This window comes from Xyrauchen texanus, chromosome 2 (assembly GCF_025860055.1).
Source record: "Xyrauchen texanus isolate HMW12.3.18 chromosome 2, RBS_HiC_50CHRs, whole genome shotgun sequence".
NCBI classification, from domain to species: domain Eukaryota; kingdom Metazoa; phylum Chordata; class Actinopteri; order Cypriniformes; family Catostomidae; genus Xyrauchen; species Xyrauchen texanus.
Window position 1 is genome coordinate 54,126,938 of NC_068277.1, and position 26,861 is coordinate 54,153,798.

At 38.2% G+C, this 26,861-nt stretch overlaps 1 protein-coding gene across 1 annotated transcript in view; it reads left to right on the plus strand.

The window, feature by feature from the left end:
• The window catches only part of LOC127663172 (semaphorin-4F-like), a 135,226-nt gene that overhangs the window by 88,652 nt on the left and 19,713 nt on the right, over positions 1 to 26,861 (plus strand). The window contains exons 2-9 of the mRNA XM_052154667.1: positions 6,657 to 6,805; positions 14,061 to 14,120; positions 16,073 to 16,171; positions 16,752 to 16,863; positions 16,959 to 17,078; positions 19,164 to 19,318; positions 19,475 to 19,656; positions 19,814 to 19,955. Coding sequence (XP_052010627.1) covers positions 6,657 to 6,805; positions 14,061 to 14,120; positions 16,073 to 16,171; positions 16,752 to 16,863; positions 16,959 to 17,078; positions 19,164 to 19,318; positions 19,475 to 19,656; positions 19,814 to 19,955 — 1,019 coding nt within the window. The remainder of the gene's footprint in view (positions 1 to 6,656; positions 6,806 to 14,060; positions 14,121 to 16,072; positions 16,172 to 16,751; positions 16,864 to 16,958; positions 17,079 to 19,163; positions 19,319 to 19,474; positions 19,657 to 19,813; positions 19,956 to 26,861) is intronic.

Sequence of the window (26,861 nt, forward strand, 5' to 3'; positions counted from 1 at the left end):
TGCAGAAGAGCTGAAGGCCGCTATTGAAGCATCTTGGTCTTCCATAACACCTCAGCAGTGCCACAGGCTGATAGCATCCATGCCACGCCACATTGAGGCAGTAATTAATGCAAAAGGGCCCAAACCAAGTACTGAGTACATATGCATGATTATACTTTTCAGAGGGCCGACATTTCTGTATTTAAAATCCTTTTTTTATTGATTTCATGTAATATTCTAATTTTCTGAGATTCTGAATTTGGGGTTCCCTTCCGAGGGAACTTCGCACTGCGTCGTTGAAAGCGACTCTTTGAGGAACGCTCCTTAGCGTCGCCTCTGAATTATGAATGAAACTATTCCAATCTTGATTGGTGTTGCGTCATGACGTAACATGTGACGGCATAACCGGATGCATAAAAGTGGCGCCGGTACACATACACATTAGCTTTAAGCTCTTCAGCAAGCGCTCTATGTTGAAATTGTTTGTCTTATTTGGTGTTGTTTGTCTGATTTAAAAATATTATGGCCACCGAACAGTTCAAGAAGTGCGTGCACCCCTGCCCTCGTTTCATTACGGGTAGGGACACGCGCGCTTTATGTGTGAACTGTTTGGGAGCACAGCTGCCTGCAGGCAGCTCTCGAGGGATCTGCCTGTGAAAGTTGTGAAGCACTACCCATGAGAGTGCTGCGCTCCTGGTTGGCGTGCTTCGATGAGCACGGTCAGGCTCGCGTTCCCCACGGTTTTGGTCCAGCGTCTGTTGAGGCAGCGGCGATTGATCATCGCGGGGTTACGCAGCGGATTTTGCAGATGAGAATGAGACTGCTGCGGCACGTTCTCATTCTTCGTTTGAGGATCGAGCCTACTGTGAGTGGTGCAGAAGCCCGCGTCGCGGCTTCTTCTGCCCATGATCAGGTCCCCTTGCTTGAGCTCACTGCTTCGAGGAAGTGGATATGCTCAGCATCGATGTGGACGACCGTGAGCCAAGCACGCCAGTTTTGGCCAAGCTTATGAGGAGCTGATTGAGGTTGTGGCGCGTGCGTGGCCAGACTGAATATCAGCTGGCCACAAAATGAGCAGGAGCGCAAGTTGAAAAATTAGGCGTCGCGTTTCCTGCGGCACAGATCACAAACTCAGCGCCGGGGTTTGCCGTTTTCTCCGATCTCCACAAAGATATCTAAAAGCGAGATCGGGGGTAAACCGCATTCGTCCGTATCTCCAGCCCCAGTGTTTGATTACAGGCGATGTTTTGGGGGCACGGTATATGGGCTAAAACCCGGGCTGCCTAGTAAGCCCTGCAGAGATACATCTGCTTTAATAAGTAGGGCTTACATGGCGCACACTATCGGTGTTGGTTTCCGCCGTCTCTGGCGCTCGGGCCACATCAATTTCCAGCGAGCGCTAGCGAGCGTTAGGTGTCAAAAAATAAAAAATATATAAAAATAAAATAAAAACAACAAGCATCAATTGTGGTCACAAGAACCGTGTCGACTAAATCCTGCGGTTTCCGCTTCAGGAAGTCGGGAACACTGCTCGAAAAACACCGAGACCAGCCTCGAGAGGCTGGTTCCCTTAGTTGAAGCTTCAGGAAAGAGGTCCTACCGAGGTGGTAGAACCTCGGAGGGCTATCCCCGCTGCAGAGCAACCGAGGTTGCTCTGCGGCGAGTCCTCAGGAAATCGGTGTCGGTTCCGCCGTCTCTGGCGCCGGGCCACATCAATTTCCAGCGAGCGCACACCGTGCCGTTAGGTGTCAAAAAATAAAAAACAAGCATCAATGGTGGTCACAGAAACCGTATCGACTAAATCCTGCGGTCTTTCAGCTTCAGGAAGTCGAGAACAGTGCTTGAAAAACACCCAAGACCAGCCTCGAGAGGCTGGTTCCCTTAGTGGAAGCTTGGGAAGAGGTCCTACCGAGGTGGTAGAACCTCGGAGGGCTATCCCCAGCTGCAGAGCAACCGAGGTTGCTCTGCTAGCGAGTCCTCAGGAAATCGGTGTCGGTTCCGCCGTCTCTGGCGCCGGGCCACATCAATTTCCAGCGAGCGCATACCGTGCCGTTCGTGTAAAAAAAAAAAAAAAAAAAAACAAGCATCAATGGTGGTCACAGAAACCGTGTCGACTAAATCCTGCGGTCTTTCGGCTTCAGGAAGTCGAGAACAGTGCTTGAAAAACACCGAGACCAGCCTCGAGAGGCTGGTTCCCTTAGTGGAAGCTTGGGAAGAGGTCCTACCAGGTGGTAGAACCTCGGAGGGCTGTCTCCCCGCTGCAGAGCAACGAGGTTGCTCTGCAGCGTGAGTTCTCAGGAAATCGGTGTCGGTTCCGCCCGTCTCTGGCGCTCGGGCCACATCAATTTCCAGCGAGCGCATACCGTGCCGTTCAGCGTCAAAAAATAAAAACACACATCAATTGTGGTCACAAGGACTGTATCGACTAAATCCTGCCGGTATCTCGCTTCAGGAAGTCGAGAACAGTGCTCGAAAAACACCGAGACCAGCCTCGAGAGGCTGGTTCCGTAGTAGATTTTGTAGAGGCATGGAATCATCTTCCCAACATATCTGCATGGGTCCTGCATATAAAAAAAAAAAAAAAAAGGATGGGGGTTGAGGCCGATTTTAGATCTCAGAGTTTTGAACCGGCCTTTGAGGAGGTTCAGGTTCAAAATGCTTACCATTCCTGTCATCGTGAGTCAGATCAGATCCGAGGACTGGTTTGTCACGATAGATCTAAAAGGCGCCTATTTTCATGTACCCATCCTTCCATGTCACAGGAGGTTCCTGAGGTTACGCTTTGGTGAAGCTTACCAATATCGGGTTCTTCCGTTCGGCCTAGCACTCTCTCCCGCACATTCACCAAATGTATGGATGCAGCTCCTGCTCCTCTGAGACTTCAGGGCATCCGCATACTGAATTTTATCGATGACTGGCTCATTCTGGCCCAGTCTCGAGAAATGGCGATTCGACATCGAGATGTAGATCCTTGGCCATATTCGAAGTTTGGCATTGAGACTCAACACAAAAGAGTGTGTTACAACCATCCCAGTGCACAACGTTTCTGGGTGTTGTGTGGGACTTCGATTCACGATGCAGGCACGCATGTCTCCTGCACGTGTCGAGTCCGTTCTGGCGATGGTGTCGGGTTAAAACTAGGCCAGGCCATCACTGTAAAGCAGTTTCAAAGACTGCTGGGCCTCATGGCAGCGGCATCCAACTTGATACCTTTGGGCCTTCTGCACATGAGGCCCCTCCAGTGGTGGCTGAAAGCCAAGGTGTTTTCCCCAAGGGGAATCCATTTCAGTATAATCAGAGTAGCAGCGCAGATGCCTTCGTTCTCTGCTAATGTGGAAGAAACCTTGGTTCCTGTCCCTAGGGCCAGTGTTGGGAGCGTCATGTCGCCGGAAAACCGTTTCGACAGGCGCCTCCCTCACTGGCTGAAGCCTGATCATGGACGGCAGCTTTTGCCAGGGGTCTGTGGCAGGACCATCATCATTCTTGGCACATAAACTGTCTAGAGATGTTGGCTGTGTTCAGGGCTCTGAGGAGCTTCCTTCCAGACATCAAAGGTTACCATGTCCTAATGCGTTCGGACAATACATCAGTGGTAGCTTATCTGAACCGACAAGGAGGACTCAGATCGGCCCTCTGTGCAGACTGGCGCATCAGATAATTCTTTGGTCCCAAGGGAAAATACTGTCTATCAGAGCATGTATATTCCGGGGTTCAGAATCAGGGAGCAGACATCCTGTCGAGGCAGGGGCTGAGGCCGGGGAATGGAGACTTCATCCAGAGGTGGTGAAGTTGATATGGGACAAATTTGGACCATCAGAAGTGGATCTATTCGCGTCTCGAGAGGCGTCCCACTGTCCACTTTGGTTCTCCCTCTCACATCCAGCCCCACTGGGGTTGGACGCCATGGTACAGGCTTGGCGAGGCTTCGCCTATGCGCATTTCCCCGATCGCTCTGCTCCGGGAGTCCTGGAAAGGGTCCGCCAAGAGGGCATCAGTCTACTTCTGGTTGCCCCCATGTGGCCGGCCGAGTATGGTTCTCAGACATAATTTCACTCCTGATAGCTCCGCCATGGCAGATTCCTCTGAGGAGGGATCTGTTGTCTCAGGCGGGGGCACAGTCTTCCACCCTCGTCCAGAGCTGTGGAAACTGTGGGTCTGGCCCCTGAGGGGTTCAGTACCTAAATGCTGGTCTATCAGCGGGGGTGGTTGAAACCATACTTGGCTCTAGGGCTCCGTCTACTAGGAGATTATATGGCCTCAAGTGGAATGTGTTCTCCACTTGGTGTAGAGAACATGAATTAGATCCAGTTAACTGCCCGGTGGCTTCAGTTCTGGAGTTTCTTCAAGATCGTTTCTCTGCGGGTCTCTCCCTTCCACACTTAAGGTGTGCGTGGCTACCATTTCAGCGTTCCATGCACCACTGAGTGATGGGCCTCTGGGGAGGCACCAGCTGGTCATTCGTTTTCTCCATGGTACATGGAGGATGAGACCGACAACCAGGTCCAGGGTTCCTGCCTGGGACCTGGCGGTGGTTCTCGAAGGGTTATCCTGGCCCCCTTGAACCCCTTCAGTCGGCTTAGCCCAAGGACCTGGCGTTCAAGATGGCTTTTCTCTTAGCTATTACCTCTCTAAAGAGGGTGGGTGATCTTCAAGCCCTGGCAGTGGCGCCAGCTTGCTTGGAGGTTGCCCCTGGCGGAGTTAAAGCCATTTTACACCGAGACCTGGCTATGTGCCTAAGGTGCCGTCTAACACGGCATGGTCTACGATCCTGCAGGCTTTTATCCTCCACCTCATGTGTCGGCAGAAGAGAGAGGCTCCATTTGCTCTGCCCTGTCAGATATTTGAGTGTTTAACCTCGAGAGGTCCTCTTCTTGGAGGAGGTCGGACCAACTGTTAGTGTGTTTTGGGTCACCTAAGAAGGGGCTCCCTGCCTCGAAACAAACCATTAGTAATTGGATTGTTCAGGCTATTATCTCGGCCTACAAGGTCGCTAATTTGCCTTCACCTTTGGCCGTGAGGGCTCATTCAACTAGAGGCATGGCGTCCTCTAGGGCTCTCTTATCGGGAGTACCCCTCCAGGAGATCTGTGAGGCAGCCGGTTGGGCTACCCGCACACTTTCATCAGGTTTTACAGTCTGCACCTCCCTAGTACGCCTGGCGCGCGTGTGCTCTCGTCCTAGCTGAGTGCCTGAGTTCAGTTTCACCCTAGGGCAGGCCTTTTTTTGGTCGCGTGGCCTAGTGGGCATTCGTTCCCCAAAGAGTGGTTTTCAACGGCGCAGTCGCGAGTTCCCTCGGAAGGAGCGTCTCGGGTTATGACTATAACCCTTGTTCCCTGAGAAGGAGCGAGACACTGCGTCGTCCTGCCACGCCCCTCAAGGCCTGAGGCGGCTTGCTTCATCGCTAGGCTAATGTGTATGTGTACCGGCGTCACTTTTATGCATCCGGTTATGCCGTCACATGTTACGTCATGGCGCAACACCAATCAAGATTGGAATAGTTTCATTCATAATTCAGAGGCGCACGCTAAGGGCGTTCCCAAAGAGTCGTTTTCAGCGGCGCGGTGTCTCGTTCCTTCTCAGGGAACAAGGGTTATAGTCATAACCCGAGACGTTTTCATAAGCTGTAAGCCATAATCATCAAAATTATATCAAATAAAGGCTTGAAATATCTTACTTTGCTTGTAATGAGTCTATATAATATCTTAGTTTCACCTTTTAAGTTGAATTACTGAAATTACTGAACTTTTGCACGATATTCTAATTTTTCGAGTTTCACCTGTATGTGTGTGATGGCAAACTTATTATACTTTTGTATCTACTTTTAAATTAGTTTCTGTAACTGTTACATTAAGTCAAAATGAAACATGGACCAACATGGAAATAATGTTAACCAATTGGCAAATATCTGTTTAGACATTGTTTTAGTAGGTAATGCAGCCTTTCTAAATTTTGACAATAGTTTATGCAGTAATTTAAAAATAACAATTAACCATCGGGATACATCGGGATGCTTCCGAGGATGAACTTGGCCTTGAGCCTCCTCATCCCGTTCAAAAAGACTCCTCAAAGGTGTTTCAGGAAGGTGTATTCCTCAACTATTGACCACAAACTTAAGGCTACATCTACATTAATCTGGATAAATTCAAAAATGCCATTTTCGAAACGCTCTCCAAAAATTGCTTGTCCACACTGAAATGATGGGTTGATGGGTCATTTCCATTTATGGTCTGAAACGCAATTGTCCTCATGTTCCGTTGCCGCACAACAATTCTGAGCAAACTTCCCATCACCTTTGAAGAAATGCAATGTGAAGGTTGTACTAAGTAACAACCTTCACGTTTTCGCTGTATACACTAAAACGTAAAGAAAGCATTTTAACATTTTTCCACATAGGAGAGAATTTTCAAAAAGCTCAGTTTTCGCTGGACAAAATAGGAGTCTTCGTGTGGACTGATGGCCAAAACGTAATGAAATTAATGTGGGTGTGGCCTCATATTCAGGCTAGCCTCTATTCTGATATGGAATGACCAATTTTCACAAACCAGCCAATCAAGTCCCTCCTCTACGTTCTTTTTCTCTCTGAATATGCTGTTTGGTTGCAAATATCATTTCATGTTGATTCAAACTTTGTAGAATTGTAATGTAATCAAACCTTCTATTTCACTGTCTTTCTCTCAGTGGGCATCTGTAAGCAGGATTCCTGTGAATTTGGAGGTATATACAACTTCAGCACCTTCCTGTTGGATCATGCGTCTGGAATGCTCTACCTTGGTGCACGGGATGCAGTCATCGCTGTGGATACTGCAAACCTGTCAAAGAGGAAGACAGTGAGCTTTTTTTTTTTCAGTGAATGTTAGAGACTGTGTGTGTTATTCAGATATCTATATTTTATAAATAATTGTAGTGGAACCCTCCTGAAAAAAACTGCTTAAATGATGATCTTGCTGGTTTTAGAGGGGTTTTGAGCACTTGTCAGCTAGTCAGGCTGGGAGACCAACTAGACTAGCTTAAATCAGCTAAGACCAACAAATATGCTCAGGCTTGTTTAAGGGGATAGTTTAGCCAAAAATGTTTATTCTCTCATCATTTACTCACCATCATGCCACCCCAAATGTGTATAACATTCTTTCTTCTGTTGAAAACAAACAAAGATTTTTAGAAGAATATCTCAGCTCTGTAGGTCCTTACAATGGAAGTGAATGGTGGCCAAAATGTTGAAGGTTGTTTATAGTAGAAATGAGAAATCATCAAAGATTATAGAAAGAATTGGTTTATTTTCATTTTAACATATTGCAGTTCAATGAACAAAGCAAGATGCAGTTCAGGGAAAATACAGACTTAACATAGGGTGCATCCAAGACAGATGAGCATTCATGCCAGTGAATTATAACAGCTACAACAATAAATAATAATAACAAATAAATTGGAAGATATTATTGCATTTAATATTTAATACAAGACAATAAGTATTTACATGGCAGCGAAGAGTACTTATCTCGAGCTCAGATCATTCTGACATCCATGTTTTTGAATGGGAATATGGTAGCCTTTACCTTCTGGGTCGTATATTTGGCAGTTTTGTGTGCTTTTTATTATCAGACAAATGTGAAGTCTATATATAAATGCTGATTTTAAATTCACTGGTCGAGCATTCATAAACATCCTTTATCATTATTTCCATGATGAGCATGTCCCTCACACCTAAGCTCCCAGAGAGGATAAAGTTAGTTTTAGGTTCAATATTTTTTGGATATTCGGTTTCTCGCACCCGCGATCTCTGCCGGCGGGAAGTTTGCAAAGATTTTGCACACTTGGCTTACTGTTGTGGTTTATAAATATAAACAGTATGTAACTATAATATACAGAAATAAAAGTCATTTTTATTTGTATAGCGCTTTTCACAACACACATCGTTTCAAAGCAGCTATACAGAAAATCATGCATTAACAAAAAATAATAATAAAAATGAAACTGTAATATCTATAATGTCTTACAATGATTATTGTGTAGTTTGATTAACTATGATTGTAAAATGTGTATAGAAATTTCATTATTTAATAATTGTATTTAGAACCCCAGTGAGAAAGCTGAAGGCGACTGTGGCAAGAACACAATACTCAAGATGTACATAAGATGTTGGTTAATGGAGAAAAATAACCTTGGGAGAAACCAGGCTCACTGTGGGGGCCAGTTCCCCTCTGACTAAACAACATGAAAATAATGACAATATTAGTTACTTGTGTGCAGTGCAAGTCATGGTTTAAAATGAGTAAACTAAGTAAGTGTTAAGGGTCAGTGTTTAAACATAGATTGTGTATGAACTGTAAGATTAGTGACTAATGTCTTTGAAGTTAATTCTGGATTAACTGTAGAAGTTCACATAGATGCATTGTCCTTTGTTAGTTGACTGATGAAGGATTTTGTTGGCAATTCAATGATAGTCTATGTATTCCAATTCAAGAGTGTAGTCCATCAATAGACAAAGGTGATGCAGGCAGAGATCAATGAGGTGCATCGCAGTTCAACCGGCAGGTCATTTTGGAGAAGTTTGTTGGCGTCCATCCTAAATCAGGCATTGGCATATGAAGTATCTGATATCTTACAGTTGGAGTTAGCATCAGTTCATCCTCTGAAGTCAAAAGACTGAAGTGATGTCTGGCTGGCACCGGCTGTAGTTTGTCATCATCTTTTAGCAACACGTAGCAGTGGAGTCCGACACCATGCAGGAACGGAGCTGGATCTGGCCAGTTCTGGTAACCTCGGGATATGAATCCAGAGGTTGAGACAGGGAAACAAATAGAATGATATTAGTGTAGATGTCATTCAATTTTCTGCAGAGTTATAGATCATGATGGATGTTTCTGGCAGACCTAATTAAAGCAGCCAATTTGTGAGTTGATGGATAAATTAGGTGTATGTCTGGCTAAATAGTTGATTCTTTAGTCTAGACTTAAACTGAGTGAGTTGTCAAACAGTGTTAGGGAGACTATTCCATAGTTTAGGAGCCAAATAGAAAATGGATCTACTTCCTTTTGTGGATTTTGATATTCTAGGAATTATTAACAGGCCAGAATTTTGTGTTTCGTAATGAATGAGATAGAATATAGCGTGGTAGAAGTTCACTTAAGTACCGTGGAGCTAGACCATTCAAAGCTTGTATGTAGTTAACAGAATTGTATAATTAATTTGAAATTCATTAGGTAGCCACAATGTAACGACTATAAACTGTGGCTAATATGATCATATGCATCAGCACTTTGACAGCTGCATTTTGAACCAATTGAAGTTTATGTATTGAACTTGCAGTACATCCTCCCAGTAATGCATTACAATAATCTAGTCATCTAGTCTTGATGGTCACGTTTTTTGGCATCAGCAACAGAGATCATGTGTCGTAACTTTACAATATTTCTGAGGTGGAAGAATGCTGTTCTACAAACACTGGAAATTAGATTTTCAAGGGATAGATTGGTATCAAATATAACACCCAAGTTCTTTGCAGAAGAAACACTGCACTCAGAACTGTCAGTTGATGTGCTTTTATTGCTTAGCATACTTAAGGGATGATCTGAAAATTCCACTCACTATTAGACACAGGCGGTGTCAATCACTCATTCAGTTGGCGTGCAAGTTAAAAACAAAACACACTAGTACACTTTTATACCTGGAGTCGCAAGTGGGGCAGTGGTGGCTCAGTGGTTGAGGCTCAGGGTTACTGACCAGAAGGTCAAGCCCCAGCCCCAGCACCACCAAGATGCCACTGTTGGGCCCTTGAGCAAGGCCCTTAACTCCAGGTTGCTCCGGGGGGATTGTCCCTGTAATAAGTGCACTGTAAGTCGCTTAGGATAAAAGCGTCTGCCAAATGCATAAATGTAAATGTAAATGTAAGTTAGAATCCCAAGGCATGCTGAATGACTCTAGTCAGGCTCCCTAAGCAACCAATTGGCCCGGTTTCTAGGGTGGGTAGAGTCATGTTGGGTTAACCTCCTCGTGGTTGTCATAATGTCAAAATAATAGATTATATTTCAGAACAAAAACTAAAATTCACCAAAATATTATTTCACACTCCAAAGGTTGTATTAAGTTCCCAAATTTACGACAGGTGAGATTATTACAGTAAATCCAATAATATGAGTACAGTGTTAGGTTCTTTTAGGATAAATATCGTAAACATTCCTGAAAATGTTATTTTCGCATTCCTAAGTTTAAAGTACTTCGCAGTGGATAGTCTGACTAACTGTAAAAATCTCACCTGTAGAAAGTCTGTCTATCTACTGGAAAATTACTACAACCTAGTGACAAGAGCGCCAATGAGGATGGAGCTGTGTAGAAAAAAGAAAAATGTACGTGCTGTGTAATTTAGCGTGATCATAGAGCGTGATACATGGACATGGACACGTATTGACGTTATAACCACCAGCCACAATAGCAGCACACAGCTATATATATCTGAATAACAGGAGGGTCCAACCAACTATTAACTTAACGCTGCTATTTATTATTAGTTTTTCCAGTGGGTTGTCACAAACACAAGAGACAAGAAATATTTTTTATACCTTTATATGAATTATGGTTTTGGGTAAATAAGAAGAAATAAACAGAACAATGCATGTACATGAGAAAGAGAATAAATTTAAATGAAACCAGTACGGTCAAAACAATATACCAAAAGACAGTCTGTAAAGTAATGTAAAGTAACCAATAGGAAAAAAATGGCAATGACAATAAACATAAAAAAAACGTATCAGATCGTAGATGAATGATTCATTAGGCAAGTTTTGAATCACTGCCATGAAATTTTAAATGGTCAGTGTTTAGGAAGATGTCCAAATCCCTTCGATGTTGAAGAGAAAATCCACTCATACAAAATAGAGTCACCCTTCAAGTGCTCTTCAATTACTGTTGAAGTGCTGTGTAGAATCTTAGAGCGCGATACATGGACATGGAGCAATACGTTGTTTTCCGAAACAATAAAATAGTCTCTCTCAGGGAAGAAGACATGACTGCAGAAAAACGAAGTCACATTTTCCAGGTTCAGTTCAACTATGCTGCTGCCGTAAAAGGCAAACATGCCACACACAAAAATCATACAAAGATTTTAGTGAGGCTAGCCTAACGTTAACCCCATTAAAGTTAGTGGAGGAGTCAGAAGTCTGCCTCGTCATGGATCATCCCTTAATGTTAAATACTCTATATGTAACGTTATCTAAACATTTAGAGATTTAGCATTTTAAGAAGTTAACCTCTCAGTAGTCACTGAAAAATATCCTGGAAAATGCGACTTAGTTTTTCTGCAGTCATGTCTTCTTCCCTGGGAGAGACTCTTTTATTGTTTTGGAAAACAACGTATTGCTCCATGTCCATGTATCGCACTCTAAGATTACACAGCACATACTTTTTCTTTTTTTCTACACAGCTCCATCCTCATTGGCGCTCTTGTCACGTAAATGACCACATCCGGTCTCGGAATATGAACAAATGGTCCTTTTTTCGTTTCTGTTTTAAAGTAATTTTATTTTTTGTTATCCGAAATAGAAAATGAAACTCAAATTATTTTTTTAATATCACTCATCCCTTTTTGACTCTGAAAAAGAGAAACGCTTTGTATTGTAATTTTAATTTTTGTATTTTAAAACAAAAATCAAATAGCCACTTGTTTTTTGTTTTTGAATACCCGATTCTAAAAGGAAAATCGAATGACCAAAATATACACGGACCCCCGTGGCTATTTTTCCAATTTCCTATTTTTAACTTTAGCATTAAATCGAAATAACAAAACTCAAGTCATTATTTGTTTTTTAATATTGTTTCGTAAACGAATAATGAAATAAGTTGTTTTTGTTTTTCCGATTAAAAATTCCTGATTGAATATGAAATGAACGAATGATACACGGAGTAGAATCCCAATTAAATCGTTCCAATCCAATCAAAATGGTAGACTTCGTAGACTTCCATTGTTTTTATAAAAAGCTAATTGTATTGACTAACCCTAAGCCAGACCCTTTTCCTACCATTAAAAGAAAGCATTTAGCATTTTTAGAATTTAAAATACAGTATTTGCTTGATTTATTAATCCACTTTCCAATTAAGGATGTTCCTAAATGTCCCAAAAGGGAGGTTTTGTCAGATTTAGATCACTTTTGGGGAGTACATACACATTCACTCACAGACATCATGAAAGACAGCACAGCAGGATTCAATACACAGCTTTTCATCAAGCTATGGAGGATGATCTCATCCTTGGTCGCAGTGCAGCTCTCTAACCAAATTAACCCTTCCCATCGGCCCTCCCATTTCCACCACCAGCCACTGCTTACTGTCTCCTGTCATCAGGGTCAAAATTCATCACACTCTCTAATGTGGCTCCACATCCGTGTACCCTCAAGAGAGTGTGCTGGAGCATGCTTGCACCATAACTCTATCTGTACTTTGCTCATTGTCTGAAAGCTGAATTACTCGGTTAACTCTCATGTAAAATTAGATAGAAGATAAAGGAGAGCTGCTGTGGTGAGATCATAGCACTGATGCCATGATGGCTCATTTCCTGTGCTGATATGGGCAGTTGTGTCTGTAGGCATAGAGGGTTTGATTTTCTTTCCTCTGTGGAACAAAATAGACATTTTGCAAACTGTTGATGCAGCTCTTTTCCATACACCGGATGCATACAGTTACCAGGAGCTGTCTGAGTTTTGAATATGTTATATGAATATATGAAATATAAATATACAGGATACAAAATATGAATACGAAGAAAGTCCGAATTTTCTTTTTTAGGTTGAGCCGTTCCTTTAATTCTAGAGTTTAGTCATGTGTAATTAAAAACAATGTTAAACGCTGCCTGGCCAAAAAAAATTGCATACTCTAATATTTCATTGGACACCTTTAGCTATGATTACGGCACATATTCGTCATGGCATTGTTTTGACAGTTGCATAAATTTTTTGTATTGATGACAGGAGAGTCGAAACCCTCCGTAAAGTTTTCTCCAGCACATCCCAAAGATTTTCAATGGGGTTAAGATCAGGACTCTGTGGTGGCCAATTCATGTGTGAAAATGATTCCTCATGCTCCCTGAACCACTCTTTCACAATTTGAGCCTGATGAATCTTGGCATTGTCGTCCTGGAATATACCCGTCCCGTCAGGAGAAATAAATCCATTGATGGGATAACCTGGTCATTCAGTGCATTCAGGTAGTCAGCTGACTTAATTTTATTGCCGCATAACTTTGCTGAGCCTAGACCTGACCAACTGAAGCAACCCCAGATCATAACATTGCCTCCAGAGGTTTGTACAGTGGGCACTATGGATGAGGTGGCCCGCTTCATGCATCCCTTCTTACCGCACCCATCACTTTGGTATAGGGTAAATCTGGACTCATCAGATCACATGACCTTTTTCCATTGCTCCACAGTACAATCTTTATGCTCCCTAGCAAATTTAAGTCATGTGGAAATCTTACGTTCACTATTAAACATAGCCGTGAGTTCTACTGTCGATGCGATTCCACCAAGTGTTTTAGTAATCTCCGATCACAATCATTCAAGATTTCTTTCCGACCACATTTCTTCCATGAAGCTGATGGTTCACCACTAACCTTCCAAGTTTAAATAATGCGTTGGACAGTTCTTTACACAATTCCAGTGATTTCAGCAATCTCCTTAGTTGTTTTCTTTGTTTGATGCAGGCCAATAATTTGTCCCTTCTGAAACAAAATTAAAAAAATTCCATGACAATGGAATGTGTCTTCAGAAATGGTTGTTTAAGAAATTAGAAACTAGAAATTAGAAATCAGTTACTCTAAAATATTTGCTTATTTAATTCCAAACAGCGACTTTTTATTTTGGCCATGCAAAGTATGTCTTAGACTCTGTCTGAATGTACAGTATGTAGGTATCTGACCATTAAAAAAGCAAATAATATTAACAGGAAGTTCCTGCACAATCTCATGTGTTATAATCCACACTTTATCAAACAGGCCAAAGAAGCCTTGCATATTCACGACTGACACAGTTGCTGTATAACCAGGGGGGAATCTGAAGTACTGATCTCGCTCTTTCTCTCTCTTTCAATGTCAATGAAGATTGAGTGGAGTGTTCCAGAAGAGAAGAGGAAATCTTGTGTTGCTAAGGGAAAAACAGAGGTGAGTGTAAATGGGATGTGTGCTAGAGGGTTGAGGGATGTAATGGACTCAATATTATGCAGCAAAGAAAATGAAACTTGTGGAAGGTTTGCAAAGTGTGTTTGAATGTGAGCGTGATGGTGTCTGCTCATTTTGAAAGCAGCAATTTTCCTACTTTCTATAGTGTGGAGAATAAGTGCAATAATTCAGTTCACTGCCTCTGAATGCATGTCTCTCAAAATATATAGTGTAATTGACGTCAAAGAATAAAAAATGAATGTACAAGTAAAATAAAGTAAAAGATAATAATAATTTAATTTTATTTAATAAATGGTTATAATAATTTAAGAAATGGAATAATGAATTTGTGATAATTGAATTGTGATTATTATTATTTTTAGATAGAGAATAAGAAAGAAACAGTAATCTATAATAATTATCTCTTTCTGAGTGCTGCACAAAGGGCGAGTGTTTGTGTGAAAGAGCTAATGAGCTCACTTATTTGCAGTTAGATATTGCTGTAATGATGGGGGAGGGGTTCTGTGGATGATTGACAATTGGGCTGAGGCCTCAGTGGGGGAGGGTCAAAAGAATGTGATAAAGCAAACAAAAGGTATGTCATGACAATATGGAGAAAGAAAAAAATGAGAGAGATCTGAGGGAATGGGATAATTGACCTTTCAGACCTGCGGCTCTTCATTTAAATATCCTTCATTTTCTCTCTCCTTTCTGCAACACACATATTTATTGTTATTGATGTACTTTCTGTTTAGACTTGAATAGGAAACTTTTCTAACAAAACACAAGTGTTTTTCCAAATATAATTCCAACCTTGCTTATTAAAGGGAGTTCTCAAAAAAAAATTAATTCTCTTTTACTCACACTTATGCCATCACAGATGTGTCTGACTGTCTTTCTTCTGCTGAACACTGCTGATTTTTTAGAAGAATATTTCAGCTCTGTAGGTCCAGACAATTCAAGTGAATGGTGACCAGAACTTTGAAGCTCCAAAAATCACTTTAAGGCATAAAAGTAATCCATATGACTCCAGTGGTTAAATTCATATTTTCAGAAGTGAAATGATTACAATATTTATATATTTTTTTACCATATACATATCTCCACTTTCACAATGTGATAGTGTTTGCACTAATCAATATTGATCTGTTTCTCACCCACATCATATCACTTCTGAAGATATGGATTTAACCACTGGAGTCATATAGATTGCTTCTCTGCTGCCTTTAAGTGATTTTTGGAGCTTCAAAGTTCTGGTCACCATTCGCTTACATTGTATGTACCCAGAGATCTGCGACATTCTTCTAAAAATCATAATTTGTGTTCTGCAGAAGAAAAAAAGTCATACCCATCTGCGATGGTATAAGGGTGAGTAAATGAGGGATTTAAAATTTTTGGGTGAACTATCCCTTTAAGAAGCAATGATCGTCAGGATGAATTTGTCATCTTTTCAAATTGGCCATCTCTCATTCCTACCGTGCCTTTTAAAAGGATCAAATATGGTGGGAGATCTCACTGTAGAAACAATCTGGGGGTCTCAGACACAACCCAGGGGGTATCAGGGTTGTTGATCACTGTCATTGATAGGCAATACATACCTTTTTTCAGGTTAAAAGTCACCATTGAAACATCCACACAAATTGAAGAGCATCAGTTGCCTTAAAATGTATTACCTCGTGCAAACTGCCCAGAATGTTATTTTTAACCTTTGAAAAGTCATACACTTGCATTACTGTCTACAAATTGATGATTAAAATGAAAGATGAAGGTGAACTGCTTGTTTTGAGCAAAATGTCCTTTTATTACTTCACCTAATTGGAATTAATCTTTACTTATCTGTAGTATTTTAATATATAAACTGTTTCTTCTTTACCAAAATATAGAGAATCATTGTGTGTTACTAAGAGGTTTTGGAACTCAATGTATGTCATTCTTTACTCTGCCGTCCCTCACAGGACGATTGCAAGAACTATGTCCGTCTGCTGGAGTTTTTAGGAGATGGACACATATATGCCTGTGGGACGTTTGCCTTCGACCCCCAGTGTGCCTTAATTGTAAGTGTATGCGTTTCGGTAATTACACAGACTTAAATCTTGTCTAACTGCTAAGTAGGGTTAGAGTTAGACAATGGAAAACTATATAATGTAACAGAAATAATGGCCAATTATTTCAAATGTTTTCTAACCAGGTTTATTGTGTTATGATATATTGTGCATTATTTACAGCTTCTTTTGTATTCAATATTTATAGGCAATTAGCTGTCATTTTTCAGAATGATCATTTTTTTCTGTTAAATGATTTTATTTAAGAACTGTATGTTAGAAAAAGAATGCTTTCATAGGTACAAACATGTTCCTAAAACAATTCCAGGGGGCGAAATTTAGACCTTAATGCAAAAGTACATTTCTGACAATGGATTCTAAATATGATGAAACATAAACACACACACTCATACACATAGACACGCAAAAATGTCAGGTATATTTTAATTCACAGCTGTGTACAGATAGCCTAGCTCTCAAAGTTTGGCAGTTTTCCACCTGTGGTAACTGATTCATCTTCCCTCTCTACATTCCATTTTTGTTAATTTCTTTTTTATTTCAGCTCAATTTTCTTTTTCTCTACCTCGTTTAGAACATCTCTTCATTCTATCTGGAGAAGCATGAGGATGGTAGTGTGAAGATGGAGACTGGGAAGGGGAAATGCCCCTTTGAGCCCAGCCAGCATTACACTGCAGTCATGGCAGGTATGATATTACACACGCACAAATACAGATATGACAATAGGAAAAAAGAGCATGAGTCATAACTATGTTTCTGTTTTGCTCTCTCTCTCTTTCAGGAGGGATTCTTTACACTGCCGCCACTAGTAACTTCCTTGGCACAATGTTCGACATTTCCAGGGCAACGGGCATTGAGCAGGAACGCATCCGGACTGAGCAATCTATCAACTGGCTTAGTGGTAAGACACAAGTATATAAACATACACACATTTACACACTAATGTAATCAGCCAAGCATGTATGCTGTATTTATGCAAATTTTCACCCATCAAACAAAGCCAATAGATGTAAAGTGGATTTTTCATTTTATTTAATGTGATTCCACAAAACCTGTTTTTAAAAAAGGGTTTTTATAGTTTTAAATTTTTTATTTACCAGTAGATATATATATATATATGTATATATATATATATATATATTTCTTTTTTTTCTCTCACAGATTAACCTCTCAGTTTAGTTTTCATTACATTCCAGTTTAAAATTAGGTTTTATTTTGTATGATATTTTATCTTTAGTATTTGAAAGGTGCACTCAGAGTTTTTGTCATCTTGGACTAACACTGACACCTAGTGGTATGGATGCAGCATCATTCAAATGCAAAAGTTTTCAGTTACCAACTGCATTGTTGAAACTAGTGGTCGACCGATATATCGCCGAGGCCGATAAATCTAATATTATTTTCCCCTTTGGACGATTGTTTTCTTGAGGGCGCTGAGAATCGCCTGCTTGCATGTGAAGCGACTGAGACATGTAAACAACCAGTCACCTTTTGTTTTGTTGTTACATGCCATCATGTTACTACAATAATAGACCGGTGTGCAACACAGTGTAATTTAAACAGTCCGCATATCAGATCTGCGGCAGATGCGTTTGAGCTCATAATCTTATAGTGCTCACCTGTTTCATTCTCCCTCTTTCTCCTCAACAGTTCCCTGTAACTTTTAACTGTCTTATCTAATGATAAAAATGCAAATATTAATAAAAATAATATCATATACCATCTGCAAATATGCAGATATCTCGTTTAAACAGATGTAATTTATGAACCTCACGAAAATCCAGCGTTTTCTTCCCATCGAGCGCTCATTTAATATCTTCCTAGTTAATATCGTGTCCTATCAGCCCGAATCAAAACTTAAAAAAGCTTTACCTAAGATTACGCTAAAAATCAAAATTTTCCCAGCTTTTATAGTTTTTGCGCATGTGCGTTCTCGGGTTGATTGACAGGTGTCTGTATCTAAAAGGTGATTGGCTCTTTTACCTGTAAGGCGGGACTTCCCATCTACAGAACATGACTGTTGGCTGCAGTTGGGCATTCTAATTTCTCCCATTAATTTTAAGAAGTGGCCCATCTCTGCTAAATATACTCTGGTGCAAATTCAAGGTAAAAGCGCTTCACGTAAATGCATTATTCACTATGCACTGTATGTAAAATTGGTTTGATTTGGCATTTTTTGAGAAAATGTGATTGCTAATGTGGATATGCCATCTGTGGTTGCTTGACTAAAGTGTGTGTACTGTTATTTCCTTCTTCCTAAAATATTGACAATTTATTCAAGTGAAAACAAATTTTATGACTAAACAGAAATCAGAAAAAAACTGCTATCTACCATTTAAAATACAATATTATTGTTTTAGATTCTTTTTTACAGTTAAAGTTTTGTTCGAAATTGAGTATATATAGTGCTAAATAAGAGTTTATTATTATTATTATGTTTTGTATTTATTTTATTTACTTTATTAAATTGTGTTATATATATATATATTATATCAGCATTGTATCGGCCACACTGAATATCAGCATCTGCCATTAAAAAAAGCCATATCGGTCGACCACTAGTGGAAACTTACTATTCACAGTCAACCAAGATTAATTGAATCCATGAATAAACATTTCCAATAACAGGGCAGTTACTGAGATTAGGCGAGTAGTATTTGGCTGGTCATGTGATTCTAACATGGCAGCCCCCATGAGAGGACCCTCTCTGTTAACTGATATGGCTGGAGTCTTCATCTTATGTCAATGTTCATGATTTTATACATATGTTTCAAAATTACTTTTGATTTCTTTTGGAGTAAAACTTTTTAATTTAGGGAAAAATAACTGAGTGCACCTTTAATTATGTTAAATTATTTATATTATACTGTGTATCCAAAATTAAATGGTCATTATTATTTTATTTAGTTTTAAAAAAAATTATGTTAGTTTTTATTTTTTATTTCAGTAAACAAAATGTTTTCATCCTGCTTGTTTCTGAACACAGATCCAGAGTTTGTTAGCTCTGCCTTCATTCAAGAGAACGAGGAGAACAACTCATCCGGAGAGGATGACAAAATTTACTTCTTCTTCACTGAGGTGGCCAAAGAATATGACCTCTACACCAAGGTCAAAGTGCCCAGAGTAGCTAGAGTCTGCAAGGTATGAACATGTCTTTACATAGTCTTGCTTGTAATGTACAATCTGCTCTCAGATTTCTGCTGTCAAAAACCTATTTGCCATCTGTCTGTTTTTCATCACACATTATATATCTATTATTTCATATCCTATTTTGGTCTCTCCCTCTCTCTGTTCCAGTCTGATGTAGGTGGTATGAAGACTCTGCAGAGGCGGTGGACTACGTTCCTGAAGGCCCAGTTGGTGTGTGAAGATCGAGCAAGTGGACAGAGATTTAATGTACTCACTGATGTCTTCACTGTACAGCACCAGCCTGGAAATCCCAACAGCACTCACTTCTACGGCATATTTACCTCACAATGGTACATTGATCTCTCTCACCTCTGATCAGACCTCATCTTCTGAGCTGGTTTCATTTGATCTCTCATCGTTTTATTTATTTGCTTTTCATTTCTCCATGATTGATATTCTCCACGTGTATATCCAGCTGAATGTCAGGTGTAAATGTGTAATATTTAGGGAACGGGAAGAGCTGTCTGCAGTGTGTGTGTACAGTCTGGAGGAGATAACTAAAGTGATGAATGGACCCTTTAAAGAGCTAAAGAAGAGCTGTGAGAACTGGATTAACCCAGAGCCCATACCTACACCACGACCAGGACAAGTATACAACTGCATCCTCACTACTGTACAATACCATACAATGCAAGCTATACTAAACTGTACCATATCATTCCATACCATAACACATATCATGCACAACTATACTATACAATACTATGCTATTGTATAGTATAGTTGCACATAATGTGTGGTATGGTATGATACTATACCACACATTATGCAAAACATACTAAACCGTACCATAACACATTATACAAAACTATACTATAATATGACAAACCATACCACACATTATGCAAAACTTAACTATACTATACTACACTGTACTATACCAAACCATACCTCACATTATACAAAAATCTACTATATTATAATATACCAAACCATACGTCACATTATGCAAAACTCTACTATACTATAATATACCAAACCATACCACACATTATACAAAACTCTACTATACTATACTACACTGTACTATACCAAACCATATCTCACATTATGCAAAACTCGACTATACTACACTGTACTATTCCAAACCATACCACACATTATACAAAACTCTACTATACTATACTACACTGTACTATTCCAAACCATACCACACATTATACAAAACTCTACTATACTATACTACACTGTACTATTCCAAACCATACCACACATTATACAAAACTCTACTATACTATACTACACTGTACTATTCCAAACCATACCACACATTATACAAAAATCTACTATACTATAATATACCAAACCATACCTCACATTCTACAAAAGTCTACTATACTATACCACACATTATACAAAACTCTACTATAATATACTACACTGTACTATTCCAAACCATACCACACATTATACAAAAATCTACTATACTATAATATACTACACTGTACTATACCAAACCATACCTCACATTATACAAAACTCTACTATACTATACTATACTACACTGTACTATTCCAAACCATACCACACATTATACAAAAATCTACTATACTATAATATACCAAACCATACCACACATTTTACAAAACTCTACTATACTATACTACACTGTACTATACCTAACCATACCACACATTTTACAAAACTCTACTATACTACACTGTACTATTCCAAACCATACCTCACATTATGGAAAACTCTACTATACTATACTACACTATACCAAACCATACCTCACATTATGCAAAACTCGACTATACTACACTGTACTATTCCAAACCATACCACACATTATACAAAACTCTACTATACTATACTACACTGTACTATTCCAAACCATACCACACATTATACAAAAATCTACTATACTATAATATACCAAACCATACCTCACATTATGCAAAACTCTACTATACTACACTGTACTATTCCAAACCATACCTCACATTATTCAAAACTCTACTATACTATACTACACTATACCAAACCATACCTCACATTATGCAAAACTCGAATATACTACACTGTACTATTCCAAACCATACCACACATTATACAAAAATCTACTATACTATAATATACCAAACCATACCTCACATTATGCAAAACTCTACTATACTACACTGTACTATACCTAACCATATCACACATTTTACAAAACTCTACTATACTACACTGTACTATTCCAAACCATACCTCACATTATGCAAAACTCTACTATACTATACTACACTATACCAAACCGTACCTCACATTATGCAAAACTCGACTATACTACACTGTACTATTCCAAATCATACCACACATTATACAAAACTCTACTATACTATACTACACTGTACTATTCCAAACCATACCACACATTATACAAAACTCTACTATACTATACTACACTGTACTATTCCAAACCATACCACACATATACAAAAATCTACTATACTATAATATACCAAACCATACCTCACATTATGCAAAACTCTACTATACTATACTACACTGTGCTATACCAAACCATACCTCACATTATACAAAACTGTACTATACTATACTATAATATACCAAACCATACCACACATTATACAAAACTCTACTATACTATACTACACTCTACTATTCCAAACCATACCACACATTATACAAAAATCTACTATACTATAATATACCAAACCATACCTCACATTATGCAAAACTCTACTATACTATACTACACTGTACTATACCAAACCATACCTCACATTATACAAAACTCTACTATACTATACTACACTGTACTATTCCAAACCATACCACACATTATACAAAAATCTACTATACTATAATATACCAAACCATACCTCACATTATACAAAAGTCTACTATACTATACCACACATTATACAAAACTCTACTATAATATACTACACTGTACTATTCCAAACCATACCACACATTATACAAAAATCTACTATACTATAATATACCAAACCATACCTCACATTATACAAATCTCTACTATACTATACTACACTGTACTATTCCAAACCATACCACACATTATACAAAAATCAACTATACTATAATATACCAAACCATACCTCACATTATGCAAAACTCTACTATACTATACTACACTGTACTATTCCAAACCATACCACACATTATACAAAACTCTACTATACTATACTACACTGTACTATACCTAACCATACCACACATTTTACAAAACTCTACTATACTACACTACTATTCCAAACCATACCTCACATTATGCAAAACTCTACTATACTACACTGTACTATACCTAACCATACCACACATTTTACAAAACTCTACTATACTACACTGTACAATTCCAAACCATACCTCACATTATGCAAAACTCTACTGTACTATACTACACTATACCAAACCATACCTCACATTATGCAAAACTCGACTATACTACACTGTACTATTCCAAATCATACCACACATTATACAAAACTCTACTATACTATACTACACTGTACTATTCCAAACCATACCACACATTATACAAAACTCTACTATACTATACTACACTGTACTATTCCAAACCATACCACACATATACAAAAATCTACTATACTATAATATACCAAACCATACCTCACATTATGCAAAACTCTACTATACTATACTACACTGTACTATACCAAACCATACCTCACATTATACAAAACTGTACTATACTATACTATAATATACCAAACCATACCACACATTATACAAAACTCTACTATACTATACTACACTCTACTATTCCAAACCATACCACACATTATACAAAAATCTACTATACTATAATATACCAAACCATACCTCACATTATGCAAAACTCTACTATACTATACTACACTGTACTATTCCAAACCATTCCACACATTATACAAAACTCTACTATACTATACTACACTGTACTATACCTAACCATACCACACATTTTACAAAACTCTACTATACTACACTACTATTCCAAACCATACCTCACATTATGCAAAACTCTACTATACTACACTGTACTATTCCAAACCATACCACACATTATACAAAACTCTACTATACTATACTACACTGTACTATTCCAAACCATACCACACATTATACAAAACTCTACTATACTATACTACACTGTACTATTCCAAACCATACCACACATATACAAAAATCTACTATACTATAATATACCAAACCATACCTCACATTATACAAAAATCTACTATACTATACTATAATATACCAAACCATACCACACATTATACAAAACTCTACTATACTATACTACACTCTACTATTCCAAACCATACCACACATTATACAAAAATCTACTATACTATAATATACCAAACCATTCCTCACATTATACAAAAGTCTACTATACTATACCACACATTATACAAAACTCTACTATAATATACTACACTGTACTATTCCAAACCATACCACACATTATACAAAAATCTACTATAATATAATATACCAAACCATACCTCACATTATACAAAACTCTACTATACTACACTGTACTATTCCAAACCATACCACACATTATACAAAAATCTACTATACTATAATATACCAAACCATACCTCACATTGTGCAAAACTCTACTATACTACACTGTACTATACCTAACGATACCACACATTTTACAAAACTCTACTATACTACACTGTATTATTCCAAACCATACCTCACATTATGCAAAACTCTACTATACTATACTACACTATACCAAACCATACCTCACATTATGCAAAACTCGACTATACTACACTGTACTATTCCAAACCATACCACACATTATACAAAACTCTACTATACTATACTACACTGTACTATTCCAAACCATACCACACATTATACAAAACTCTACTATACTACACTGTACTGTTCCAAACCATACCACACATATACAAAGATCTACTATACTATAATATACCAAACCATACCTCACATTATGCAAAACTCTACTATACTATACTACACTGTACTATACCAAACCATACCTCACATTATACAAAACTCTACTATACTATACTATAATATACCAAACCATACCACACCTTATACAAAACTCTACTATACTATACTACACTCTACTATTCCAAACCATACCACACATTATACAAAAATCTACTATACTATAATATACCAAACCATACCTCAAATTATGCAAAACTCTACTATACTATACTACACTGCACTATACCAAACCATACCTCACATTATACAAAACTCTACTATACTATACTACACTGTACTATTCCAAACCATACCACACATTATACAAAAATCTACTATACTATAATATACCAAACCATACCTCACATTATACAAAAGTCTACTATACTATACCACACATTATACAAAACTCTACTATAATATACTACACTGTACTATTCCAAACCATACCACACATTATACAAAAATCTACTATAATATAATATACCAAACCATACCTCACATTATACAAAACTCTACTATACTATACTACACTGTACTATTCCAAACCATACCACACATTATACAAAAATCTACTATACTATAATATACCAAACCATACCTCACATTATGCAAAACTATACTATACTATACTACACTGTACTATTCCAAACCATACCACACATTATACAAAACTCTACTATACTATACTACACTGTACTATTCCAAACCATACCACACATTATACAAAACTCTACTGTACTATACTACACTGTACTATTCCAAACCATACCACACATTATACAAAACTCTTCTATACTATAATATACCAAACCATACCTCACATTATGCAAAACTCTACTATACTACACTGTACTATACCTAACCATACCACACATTTTACAAAACTCTACTATACTACACTGTACTATTCCAAACCATACCTCACATTATGCAAAACTCTACTATACTATACTACACTATACCAAACCATACCTCACATTATGCAAAACTCGACTATACTACACTGTACTATTCCAAATCATACCACACATTATACAAAACTCTACTATACTATACTACACTGTACTATTCCAAACCATACCACACATTATACAAAACTCTACTATACTATACTACACTGTACTATTCCAAACCATACCACACATATACAAAAATCTACTATACTATAATATACCAAACCATACCTCACATTATGCAAAACTCTACTATACTATACTACACTGTACTATACCAAACCATACCTCACATTATACAAAACTGTACTATACTATACTATAATATACCAAACCATACCACACATTATACAAAACTCTACTATACTATACTACACTCTACTATTCCAAACCATACCACACATTATACAAAAATCTACTATACTATAATATACCAAACCATACCTCACATTATGCAAAACTCTACTATACTATACTACACTGTACTATTCCAAACCATTCCACACATTATACAAAACTCTACTATACTATACTACACTGTACTATACCTAACCATACCACACATTTTACAAAACTCTACTATACTACACTACTATTCCAAACCATACCTCACATTATGCAAAACTCTACTATACTACACTGTACTATTCCAAACCATACCACACATTATACAAAACTCTACTATACTATACTACACTGTACTATTCCAAACCATACCACACATTATACAAAACTCTACTATACTATACTACACTGTACTATTCCAAACCATACCACACATATACAAAAATCTACTATACTATAATATACCAAACCATACCTCACATTATGCAAAACTCTACTATACTACACTGTACTATACCTAACCATACCACACATTTTACAAAACTCTACTATACTACACTGTACTATTCCAAACCATACCTCACATTATGGAAAACTCTACTATACTATACTACACTATACCAAACCATACCTCACATTATGCAAAACTCGACTATACCACACTGTACTATTCCAAACCATACCACACATTATACAAAACTCTACTATACTATACTACACTGTACTATTCCAAACCATACCACACATTATACAAAAATCTACTATACTATAATATACCAAACCATACCTCACATTATGCAAAACTCTACTATACTACACTGTACTATTCCAAACCATACCTCACATTATTCAAAACTCTACTATACTATACTACACTATACCAAACCATACCTCACATTATGCAAAACTCGAATATACTACACTGTACTATTCCAAACCATACCACACATTATACAAAAATCTACTATACTATAATATACCAAACCATACCTCACATTATGCAAAAACTCTACTATACTACACTGTACTATACCTAACCATATCACACATTTTACAAAACTCTACTATACTACACTGTACTATTCCAAACCATACCTCACATTATGCAAAACTCTACTATACTATACTACACTATACCAAACCGTACCTCACATTATGCAAAACTCGACTATACTACACTGTACTATTCCAAATCATACCACACATTATACAAAACTCTACTATACTATACT